We start from the raw sequence: 12,349 nt of genomic DNA on the forward strand, positions 1-12,349 counted from the left end.
GCCTACAGTTACCTGAAAAACAGTTGCAAAGATGTCAGTATCACTTTTTCTTGATAGTAGCAGATAATTCATGAGATATTAGTAAAAAGCATTTTCATCAGAAGGAGAGCACAGCCATGCAACAGGTTGCATAGAGAAGTCATAGACTGTTCATCTTGAAAACCACAGGTAATGTGAGCTAGTATTGGTGATAGCCCTGCATTGAGCAGAAAGTTGGACTAGATGATCACCGGAGGTCCCTTGTGAACAACATTTCTGTGAGTCCATGCTATATGATGTAGAGGAGCCCATGGAATGAAGTGTATGATCAAGTGTATGTTGTGTGAATGTTCTTGGAGAGGTGTGTATCTACAAATGACCGGGAGGATGAGAAACTGAAGTGTGTATGGAAGGGACCGAAAAGCCAGGTAGGTATAAACATGGAACATGGTGGTAAAACAGAGGCGGTGTAGGGGACTGAAATACTAAGAAGTGGTAATGGAAGAACAGGTTTCTGGAGAAAAGTAAGGATGAGTGAGGGAATAGGATGATTTTGTATGATGGAGAAGAAGGATTCTCTTACCTGGGGACAGAGTTTGAAGCAACTGAGCAGGAGCAGGGAAATGGGAACACTGAGCTGGGGAGTACTGGGAATTGTGGTGAGGCAGGGAGATGCGTGCCAATTGTTTGTTGCCTTTGAAGAAAGGTATTTGAGTGTGGGATGGTGAACTAGGTGATGTACACAAGCCATGAGATGCTTTGTGGGAATTATGTGTTTGGGACTGGTGGAGTGAGGCAGGAATGACAGGCAGACATGGTGAGGTTGTAGGGTTATATAGTTGTAAGAGGTGGTCCTGACGCGTGGTGATACGAGGTGGAGATGTGTTGGTGTGATGAGAGCGTGTAGAAGTGGCGTGCAAAGGGTGTATGACTGTGTTAGGGTGAGGAAAGTGTGTAAAAGCACCTGGCAGGAGTTGGTGTGTGGCGTTGGGGGGGTATGGAGTTGCACTGGAGGGGTTGCGTGGAGCTACCAGCTGAGGCACGCGGGGGTGCAGCAGCCTGAAGACATACAGAGAAAGAGCGTACGCACCACATGCTGATGTTGGGGAGGTGACAGCTATCACCGCATCTAGGAGATGAGTAGGTGAGGCTGGAGAAGGACATAAAACAGTATGGAGTGAGGATGGTCTGTGAGTCAGGAGCAGTATGGAGGAGGGATGGGGTGGTGGGTGGGGAGGCATGGTGTGGTGAAGTGAAAGGGGTCTATAGGATGCCATAGATAGGCTTCTATGGTGAAATGAAGGGAATATGGAGAGAAGACACATGCTGTGTAGATGTGGTGAGGGTCCATATACAGAATCACAGAATCACAGGATGATATGGGGTTGGAAGGGACCTCTGGAGATCATCTAGTCCAACCCCCCTGCCAAAGCAGGTCCACCTACAGCAATTTGCACAGGAACTTGTCCAGGCAGGTTTTGAATGTCTCCAGAGAAGGAGACTCCACCACCTCTCTGGGCAGCCTGTTCCAGGGCTCTGCCACCCTCAAAGTAAAGAAATTCCTCCTCATGTTTAGGTGGAACTTCTTATGTTCCAGTTTGTGCCCATTTCCTCATGTCCTGTCACTGGGCACCACTGAAAAAAGACTGGCCCCTTCCTCTTGACACCCACTCTTTAAGTATTTATAAACATTGATCAGATCCCCCCTCAGTTTTCTCTTCTCTAGACTAAAAAGACCGAAGTCCCTCAGCCTTTCCTCGTTAAGAGAGATGCTCCAGGCCCCTAATCATCTTTGTGGTCCTCTGCTGTACCCTCCTCCAGCAGTTGCCTGTCCTTCTTGAACTGGGGAGCCCAGAACTGGACACAGTACTCCAGATGGGGCCTCACCAGGGCAGAGTAGAGGGGCCGGATAACCTCCCTCGATCGGCTGGCCACATTCATCCTGATGCACCCCAGGATGCCATTGGCCTTCTTGGCCACAAGGGCACATTTCTGCCTCATGGTCACCCTGTTGTCCGCCAGGGCTCCCAGGTCTTTTTCCTCAGAGCGTATGCCTTCCGTACGTAATAGCGTAGCTGAGGATATATTTGCAGATGAGAGTAATGTGTGAAGACGGTGAAGGATGTATCGATCGGTACAAGCGTTCGGAGGCAGGAGGAGCACCGGGACCCGCGGGAGCGGGCTAACGAGCGCGGCGCTGCCCGGCTAACGCGGCGGCACCGGGGCGAGCAGCTGCAGGGAGGGGGAAGCGGGCGGGATTCGTGCCGCGCCGGGAGCCGGGTCCCCGCGGTGGTGCCGCCGCCTGTCCCGGAGTGCCACCCCCGGCCGGGCCGGGCGCAGGGAGGGCGATGTGTCGGGGAGCGGCGGGGCGGGCGAGGGGCGGCGCGGCCGGGCCTCACTCCCGCCTCCTCCCGGCGCAGGCCGCGGCTGCCATAGCGACGCGGAGGACGCCGGCGCCCGGCAGAGCCCGAGGAACGGAGCCCGAGGGACGGAGCCCCGGCATGGTGAGCGCCGGGGAAGGAGGGAGGAAGGGCGGGCTGGGTGCCGGCCCGGGCTGACCCGTGTCTCTCTCCCGCAGCCCTTCACCGAGCGCGCCTACTACCCGCCGGCGGCGGGGGGAGCCGGGGCCGGAGCGGGGCCGGCGCCGTTTCCCGCCTTCCAGTTCCGCGGCCGCCATGAGAGCCCCGACTGGCGGCGGCTGAGCGCCGTGGACGTGGGCCGGGTGTCGCGGGAGGGGGACGTGGGCGTCCTGCAGGAGCACCTGGAGCACGTCACCTTCTGCAGCGCCGAGCGGGAGCGCTGCCCCCACTGCCAGGGCCCCGCCGACCCGCTGCTGCTCAAGCTGCTGCGCCTGGCCCAGCTCTGCACCGAGTACCTGCTGCACTCCCAGGAGTACCTCAGCGCCCAGCTCGGCAGCTTGGAGGAGGCCCTGCGGGCGGCCCAGGCCCAGCGTGACCAGCTGGGCAAGGAGGTGGCCCAGCGCTTGCAGGAGATCAAAGGGCTCAAGGAGGAGTGCCGCCGGAGGAAGAAGATGATCAGCACACAGCAGATGATGCTGGAAGCCCGAACCAGCTACCACCAGGTGAGAGGAGAGGTCCTGGCGGCCTGGTCACCCACACCTTGCCAGCTCCAGGCCACCGGGGTCCTGCTTTGCCAGGGTTCAGTCGCTTGCTGGGTGAAAGGCTGGAGCTGCAGGGACCAGTGACCTTACAAAAGGAGTGCGTTGCTTGCTCCCCTTCCCATCTGTGTTTCACAGGCACTTGGGAGAGTGCTACATCATCTTTAGCAAATCCTCTTTTTACTAACAAGTGCTCTGTATTCTTGGACTTGCTTTTGATGAATCTGAAGTGTTAGACACACACACATACAAAACCTGTGATAAATGTGTTACTACTTTCTCTTGCTGTCTTTCCTTGTGTATCAGCTACACGGTCAGAAAGCACAGAGAGCAAGTGCATCATAACTGGTACTAAGCAGTGACCTACCTCTCTGCAGGTTGTCACTTTCCTGCAGTAACGTTCTCCAGGCACAAAGTTTCTACTTTTGAGTGTGACTCAGAAATGACTCAGGCATGATGTTAAAGAGCCTCAGTGAGGTAGCTCACCCCTAACTCCACAACAATCTGTTCCATAAAGGTCTTCCCTAAGACCCTTAGGACGTTGCTGTTCTGACCCTCTGTGTCATGGCATTGACTGTTTTTTTGAGAGGGCTTTTTGTGTTCTGGGTGTACTAGTTAGATTTAAATATTTTTCAGCTTCAGCATTTTTCAACAGGTTTCAGGAATGCATACTGCAGCTTCAAATGTAGTCTGAAGTCTAGAGAATACATTGGACAGGACTTGACATGATCTCAGGCTAGCTCTTTTGTGTCGATATGTTTAAAGTTACAGTTTTCTTCCTTTTTTAAAATTCTTGTGATACTAGCTGTCCTGCTTGTTGAAATTGTACTTCATCATGGAATAGTTGCAGTACAGAACAAAGTTTTCTTGTAGTATGTACAGTCTTATCCACAATATAATACCACTTTCAGCAGGCTGGTTGATTAAGTTTAGTTAAGTTTAATTTTTTTTAAGACATCAACTAAGTTGGCTTAAGTGCTTCTCTAAGGGAAAAGATACCTTATGCCCCAAGAGTAGAGCTAACATATGGTAGACTTCATCGGAACCTTGTCTCAATGCATTCATTTGAGTTTTAGTCTTAAGGACAAGCTGGTGATGCTGAATTGTTTTAAAAAGCCTTTATGCAACTTACAGAACAGTTTGTCTGTCCTGTGTTGCACAAGAAAACTGATTGTACGCATAATTTTATGTGTAAAGTTAAGTAATTCTCATACTGTGATTGCCAGTTAAGTATTACCAAGTTTTCCTGAAATATTTATAGGATACAACATGTCTCAGTGGAAGCTGAAGAACATGGTAGTGATCTTGGCTCATACTAATCTTATATTCAGTGGCATTTACAATAAAGCAGAGATGGAAAGCTATTTCCTATTTGTAGTTTAATTTCATATAAAGTAAATATCTGCCTTCCCCCCTTTTTTTTCTCTCTGTTAGTAAATACTTGTCTCTAAAAGTTATTTAGGTTCACATGGGAAAAGTGAGTTCAGGGTTTTTAATAAGGGTTTTGCTAGTGTTCCTGAGAGGGTAGTTCAGGTTTCATCCCTTTAAAGTCATGGCTGTTTAGCAAACAAGCCTGTAAATAGTTATTTGCCTTCTTTAGTGGAGGCACACTTTATATCTAATGTAACCATGCTTTGGAATTCAGATTTAGTGCTTTTAACCCACCACCAATGTAAGTTCAACCATGAAATACTACTATAAAATGGTACAGGTACCTACAAGTCATAAATTTAAGACTTGTTCGTCAACACCTTCATTTGAGTAATACAAATTTAATTTTAAATAAAAATTTTTAATCTTATATTCTCATGCACAGTGTAGGTATAAAGTGCACATTGTGTCTAACACTGTGAAAAGTGGTTGCAAGAATAATGTTACATAATTCAAAACCTAAGTGCTCCCTGTGTTAATCCTGTCTGCTGCAGTAAGAGCTTTCTTTTACTACCAGCGAGTCAAACTGACATGAAGTTTGTGCTTGAATGGATAACATTATTTCACAGCCAATTTCATTCCATAAATCATGTGTGATCTGTTACACTGTGAGCTCCCTCTTGGTTGGCAGCAATGCTTTGGTTTCATGTTGGCGCATTTTTGCGTTTGTCCAACAAAATTTGTCTTAATAATTCATGGCTTTAGTGTTTGCTGAAAGATACCTATATTTAATAGCCTACCTATCAGTGGCAGTACTTTAAATATGAGATGAAATCTGGGAATCTGATTATGGTGAAAAGGTCTTGAATCTGTTAAGCCAGTCTCTTACAGTCGTATTGCATTGATGAGGAAAAAGGACTCAGCTGAGTATTTGTGGTTTGTTAAAATATATTTATTTGAAAAAAAAAAAAGTATTTATTTCAAAGAAAGGGGTAACAAGCAGCCATACCTAAAGCAATTAGAGGCTTTGATTCACAGTCTTACCAGTATGGTACAAAATCTGTAGATATAGCTTCTGTCCTCGTACTACTCCTTTTTTTTATAGTATTCTGAACGTTAGTGGAACATACTTTGACGGTGAACCAAAAAAACTTTTAACACGGGTAGGATCCAAATTTCACTTAAAGTGTTGCTTAAAATTCAAATTCAAAAATAATAAGTAAATTATAGGAACACTAATTTAAACAGCTTACACTTCAGAAGGATGCTAGGTAGCATACTCATGTGTGTATGTACCCTTTCTTACAAAATTGTGCATTGTTACCTTATTTTGGTTGAAATGTCTGCCCTTTTTACATATCTATGGTCCTTCTTGTATTGTCATCTCATAACTCACTGATGTATACTCAAACCCATCTTTAGTGGGTTTTTGTCCTGACTGTATGGTGCTCTCTTTTGCTGTGATACAAGAGTCTTAAAATACCTGAGCTGCTAGCTGGCTGGAGCGGGTATGTATTTTGCTAAATAGTGTTGTCTTACTTTTTCCTTATACTTCTCTACTTTTCTATGTTCATCTGTTATCTGTGGTTTATATCTGAATTTAAACGTATTTTGTCAGATACTTTTTTGTTCAGAGTTTGTACAGTGCCTAGCACAATGGGATTCTTGCCTATGACCATCACTGAGAGATGTTAAATAGCACAAATGTATTAATAATTTTACAGAATTTTGGCACTGTGAGAATTGTAATCATTACTCTTGAGAAATGGACTTTAATAAAGTTCCCTACTTTTGACATCTGGAAAAAATGTAATAACCTGTTAAAAACCTTAACTGCTATGCTTACCAAACAGATGCTACTAATAATAACTAAAATGTTTTTATCTGTTTTTTTTAGTGTCAGTTTTGTGAAAAGGCTTTTATGAACTATTCCTTTTTACAAAGTCACATGCAAAGGCGTCATCCAGAAGAATCTCAGATGGGTATGTACTTTAATGTTATCCAAAAAATTGAGATAGTTTAGAAAAGTGTAAAGATAGTGGGGATGTGCAGTCCATGATTTTGTGTAACTGGGAGGAATGATTTTCTTGTTCCATTTTTAGGTGGCAGATACAGATTTGTGAATGCAAACAACACTGACTGATAAAATGTATTGTGCAACATATGTTTCAGTCTCTGAAAAACAATGAACAAAAAATTGTATGCCATATTTACCTTTTTCAAACTAACATTCCCACTGAATATTCAGTAGCAGAGTTCAGAGCACAGTTTCTCTTTAGGCACGTGTGTTACGAAGGTGTGGGTTAAATGAACAAGTTGCATAGGAATTATCAGTACAGAAATAATCCAGCTCACCTGAAATCCATTTAAATAGGGTCAGTGTCTCTGAACTAAACTGACTGTAAAATATAGCGAGAAAAAGAAACTGTCAAGAATTATCTAACTGCCCGTGTCTACAATAATCCTGGTTGCTATACCACTGACTTAAGTACTTTTGTTTCTCTCCATTGAAAAGTGTTTAGTTTGAAAAACATTGCTCTCAATGTTTGTTTCTTTTGTCTCTAAATTATCTCCTTCCTGTTAGGCAGCATGCTTATGATTTATTGCTAAGGACTAACAAGTATTCATAAATGGCAGTGATTAGAAATGAGTTAGGAAAAAAGAGCATTTGGGAGGAGAAAGAGTGGGAAGAATCTAACGAGGTCTGAACTGTGGCTAGTAAGGCAAATAAAACAGCAGGAAAAATAAGAGGGGCCTGGGTAGGTGTCTGAGGAAGCGTTAATGTATTGGAAGAAGAAAGAAGCTCTTCTCCACTTTGTAGTTGATAAAAATGATAGTGGAAGGAGCTGCAGAACCAGTTGAACTAATTATCATATAAACAGTTAGTCTGAAATGACTGCATGAGGGAAATAATATTCTGCATTGTGCTCAGAGTCCCAAATGATGGGAAGCCTTACTAGTCCTGGGTAAATTGATACAATGTTTCAAGATTAAAAATGGATATAATTTTTGCATATTTGTAAAATGTTTTTTACAGTGACATTCCCCCTGACTCATTCCAGTAATAGTAATATAGTAAGTATTATTATATATATATATATAAAAAATAAGTAATAGGTTTTATTCCAAATGGACTTCTTACTAAAGTTATTTAGAATAAATTAAACCTAACAGAAATGAATCATTTGTCCTTCATATATCCTTTTTTGAACCTGTGTTGCTTAGATTCCTTTGAAGTTAGATTATATAATACTTTTTCTTGTAAATATTTTATTAACTATTTCGCATGTCAGTAATATTGATATTTTTCAGTCTTTGAGGATGTTAGCGGTCCAGAGAACATACATATTTAAAAGCATCTTTGGAGACTCCTAGTAGGAAGGGAAATGGTCTATGTGAATCACGCTTCACGAGATGTTATTGAAACACTATAGAAACGCATTTGCAGTAAGTATCACATTTCCAGAAATTACAACAGACATATTTAAACTCTGTGTTTCCTTCAAACAGAACAGAAGAGGAAAGCAAAGACAGACAAATTGCAGGATGAGATTGATAAACTGAAGGAGCAGTTGCAGCTCACCAAGTCCCAGTTAGAGGCTGAACAACAGGCTAATGTGGTCAGGTTTTCTAAGGTAATATGTAGTAACATGAACCTTTCAAAAGAATTATTACTTTGGACTGTGTTCATTAATTTTGTAACTGGAACAGAACAAAAATATATCTACAGCTTGTCTGTCTGCTTGGGCATTAGAGCATAGCCCTCCCTTGCCTCCCGCAGTTTTGAACACCCACTTTCTCCTTACTTTCATTTTAGACATATTTTAAATGAATCCTTGAGACAAGACTTCTGTTAGCACTTGTCAATTCATAAGATGTGTGGCTTGTTACTGAAGCAGATAAAATTGCCTTGCTGTGGTGAAATATAAGCTATTTTTGACACTATGGTATTTTGTGATGATTAAGCATTCCTTAGCTATGACTGTGATTTTTCATGTGATTTTATAAACTAAGTAGGATTTATTCTTTGCTGTGGCGAACTTTACTGTCTAACAGAGGTGTAAAGCAGTTCAAGGAAGAGAGACTGAGAAGAAGCAAAGCAATCTAGAACTTGTATGTTGTTCTTTAAATCCTTAGGATTTGGCCGACCGGAGAGTCAAAGCAGAAAGAAGTCTTAGCTACTGCTGTGTGAATAAAAAGACCTTAAACTAGAATGATTTAAAAGTAGTAATTATCTGTTTGTAATCACATGCAAGGCTTTGTGTAGGATGATACTGAATCTTGTAAGTATGCTTACTGGCTCATAAAGAGAAAAAGAATCTCTAAGTTACCTGTTTAATTTTTTATTTTTTTTAAAAGCTTGATAATTTCAAATCATCTCAGAGTTTCCATTTCTGTTTAAGTAAATACAATCAGATAATTTGCTATTTAAATAGGGATGAAATAAGGGAGGGGCTTTGCACTTCAATTTCAGGAGCAAATTCTTGGCAAAAGAGACAAAACACTTCTAATGATTGAGTGAAACACTGATCTTTGTGTTGCAGTTTGCCCTGTATCATGTTCAAAAGCAGTGGTTTGTGGTTCTTCACATAACCTTTTAGAACCTTCTTCTAGTATTCAGAACTTCTAAATGGTTTTCCTAGTGGAGTTTGAGGACCTTCAAATATAAACCCAACTGTTATATTTGGAAACAAATACCACATTGTGAATTTAAAGGGAATAAGCCAAACTTGGCTATCATTAATTATTTTCTTCCTTGTTTTCAGAGGAATACCTGATCTTCTGTAAAACACACAGTGTATATTTCCCTGAACACAGCTTTGGGCTCTCCTTCATTTTGTCCTCATTTTCCTTTTCCTGGGACCGTTCAGCTTCCTGGGGTTTTTTGCCATTTTCAAAAGTACTGAATGAGCAAATGAAGAGCATTGGTACAGTTTCACTTAGGAGGGCAACCACTGTCAGAATAATGGGCCTTGGCCCTGTGTGGACATCTGCTAGGCATCCTACTCATTCATTCTGTGCCTTGTTTTTGAGAGGTACATCTGTAACATATTTTTCCTGCCCCTGAAGCATTGCTTTTCTTATGAGATGGAACTTGGAGTATTCATAACAGTGCAGGATAGATTTTTTTGGTGCCTTAGGGGCCTATTTTGAAGTCACTTGTCTTAGCTGAGAGTCCTAACTAGAAGGGGACTGCCTGAAATGTCCTGAAGCTACAGCCTGCAGTGTTACACAACAAGAAGCTTTCAAAGCTTTTGTGTTTTTCTGGCATGTCGTGGAAGATTGTCCTGCTGTACTTGGCACTGGTGAGGTCCCACCTCAAGGACTGTTTTGGGCCGCTCACTACAAGAAAGACATTGAGGTGCTGGGGTGTGTCCAGAGAAGGGCAACGAAGACATTGAGGGATCTGGAGAGCAAGCCTTTTGAGGAGCGGCTGAGGGACCTTGGGTTGTTCAGCCTGGAGAACAGGAGGCTGAGGGCAGACCTTATCGCTCTCTACAACTACCTGAAGGGAGGTTGTAGCGAGGTTGGGATTGGTCTCTTCTCCCAAGTAACAGGCTATAGGACAAGAGGAAACAGCCTCAAGTTGCACCAGGGGAGGTTTAGAAATTTTTAGAAATTTTTACAGTGAAAGGGTTGTCAAGCTTTGGAAGAGGCGGCTCAGGGAAGTGGTTGAGTCACCATCCCTGGAGTTATTTAAAAGACGGGTAGATGTAGTGCTTAGAGATGTGGTTTAGTGATGGTTTTTGTCAGTGTTAGGTTGATGGTTGGACTAGATGATCTGCAAGGTCCCTTCCTACCTAGACAATTCTATGATTCTAAGATAGAAATGTGAAGTGTGAGTGGTTGCAGTTTGTGTGCCGTGACTGACATCCACTGTCAATTCAGGTATCATAATGTTGTTGTCTTTTGATTGAAAGAGCAGAAGATTTTTCCCCTGTGTTTTTTTTTAGGAGAACCACTATTGGAGGGAATTTGGATAAAAACTGTCGTGCTTCCAATGCTTGGTCCCTTCTACTCCTTTGAGGTGAAAGGGGATACAGAAGATACCATTCTTTATAAGTGTACAATGATTGCTTGTTATAGTTAGTCAGGGAACAAATTCAGAGTGAATGCTGTGATGGAAAGATGTAAGGCTTGCCTAAAAAGTATATATTCTGGACAGTGAAATAGAGGACTTTGAACAAATTGAGGACTGTGCAAAAATTAGTGAGTAGGCAAAGGAATAGCAAAAGTAATTTAACAGATAAAGTGGAATAAATGTGTGTGAGGAAAAAATAATTCTAACTTCATCTTCAAAATGATGGGTTCTGAGCTGAGTGTTATTACTGAAGGGCAACATCTTAACATTGTGATACATAGTTCCAGGGAAATGTCAGCCCGGTGGTTAGTAGCAGCTAGAAAAGAAAATCGAATATTACAAATTATTTTGAAAAATCACTGTGCAAGCCACAGCCTAAATACCGTGTGTGGATTTAGTCCCTTTATCTCAAAAAGGATATGATAGAATTTAATATCCTGGAGATATTTAAAAGACAAGCAGACGTGGCACTTAGGAGCATGGTTTAGTGGTGGACTTGGCAGTGTTAGCTTTATGATTGGACTCAATGATCTTCACAGACATCAATATCTCACCCTCCATCCCTACCAAGCTTCTGTCTCTTTTTCAGACTGATGATTCTTAACTTGCTCAGCCATTCTACAGACTGCAAAGTCACAAGTTACATAGAGTGAAGAGGTGTCAATCGTTCACTGTATTTTCCAGTTCAGGACCTAGCATCCATCCATTAAATGAACCCAGCAGGAGCCAGATTCAACCCCGCAAAAAAATGTACTTGACTCTTCATGCAACTTGTAGTAGACCTGTGGAGCTCACTGGCAAAAGATGCTGCACTTCCTAAAAGCTGATGCAGCCACAAGGGAGGACTGCAGGAGTGTATGAGGAGAAATGTATCCAAGGTTACCAAGTTTACAAAATGTATCAGGCTGAGGAAATCCTCTGAGCTGTAAACAGCCAGAGGCGATTAAGGAGAAGGTGCGTGTTTGCTTGCCCTGTTACTATCCTTCCCCACCTATATACTTACGGCCTCTATGAGAAACAGGATGCTTGAACTAGGTGGATCTTTGATCTGACCAAGTAAGGTCATTCATGTGTTATTCAGTGAAAAATAATAAAAACTACCAAACCTTCTTGAAGCTTTTGCTAGCAAAATGTATAGCTTGCTACTCCAGAATTCTTCAGAAACTGGTGTTTTTTTCATGTTTTTTGGTGGCACAATGTTGCCCATTGAAAGTGACTGCTCCCCACATGGTTTGGGTGCTTGAATTAGTATTGCATGTGGGGAAAAATAACAAATAATGTTTTTAAAATAATTTCAGGAATGTGAACAACAAAAATCAAAAGAAGAAGAAATTCTACAATCATTTCATAAATGGAAAGAGGAGGAAAAAGAGAAATTGGCTGATGAAATAGAAAAAGTGAAAGAGATGTTTATGAAAGAGCTTAAGGAGTTATCTTCAAGAAATTCAACATTAGAAAATGTAAGTCATTTAAATTTTCCAACATTATAAGGCATGAATCCCTTCCAGTAGATGGTAGTGAACTTCACATATTTGAAATGTGATGTAGTCATCTTAAAGGTCTTCTTGCAAAACTTTAAGAATAATGATAGGTTGGATGATAGCCATAATTGTATCTTTGTATACCGGTACTTTTTAAACATAATTTCTGTTCTTTTTTTAATAGCATTGTTTTGGATGAATGAATTATGCCTTCAGCAACTATGCAAGTTTTTTCTTACTCCTCAACTTTTGAGTGCCTGTTTACATATTAGTAGATATTGTTCTTATTTCTGTCTGTTAGGTATACTTATATTAATA

At 42.1% G+C, this 12,349-nt stretch overlaps 1 protein-coding gene across 1 annotated transcript in view; it reads left to right on the forward strand.

Annotated features, from left to right (window-relative positions):
• DZIP1 (DAZ interacting zinc finger protein 1) overlaps positions 1 to 12,349 on the forward strand; it is a 45,774-nt gene that overhangs the window by 6,564 nt on the left and 26,861 nt on the right. Inside the window, exons 2-6 of the mRNA XM_074153603.1 lie at positions 2,400 to 2,483; positions 2,558 to 3,061; positions 6,366 to 6,450; positions 7,979 to 8,103; positions 11,849 to 12,010. Of these exons, the coding sequence (XP_074009704.1) occupies positions 2,481 to 2,483; positions 2,558 to 3,061; positions 6,366 to 6,450; positions 7,979 to 8,103; positions 11,849 to 12,010 (879 nt within the window). The 5' untranslated portion in view covers positions 2,400 to 2,480. The remainder of the gene's footprint in view (positions 1 to 2,399; positions 2,484 to 2,557; positions 3,062 to 6,365; positions 6,451 to 7,978; positions 8,104 to 11,848; positions 12,011 to 12,349) is intronic.

Source organism: Numenius arquata, chromosome 1 (genome assembly GCF_964106895.1).
Source record: "Numenius arquata chromosome 1, bNumArq3.hap1.1, whole genome shotgun sequence".
NCBI lineage: Eukaryota > Metazoa > Chordata > Aves > Charadriiformes > Scolopacidae > Numenius > Numenius arquata.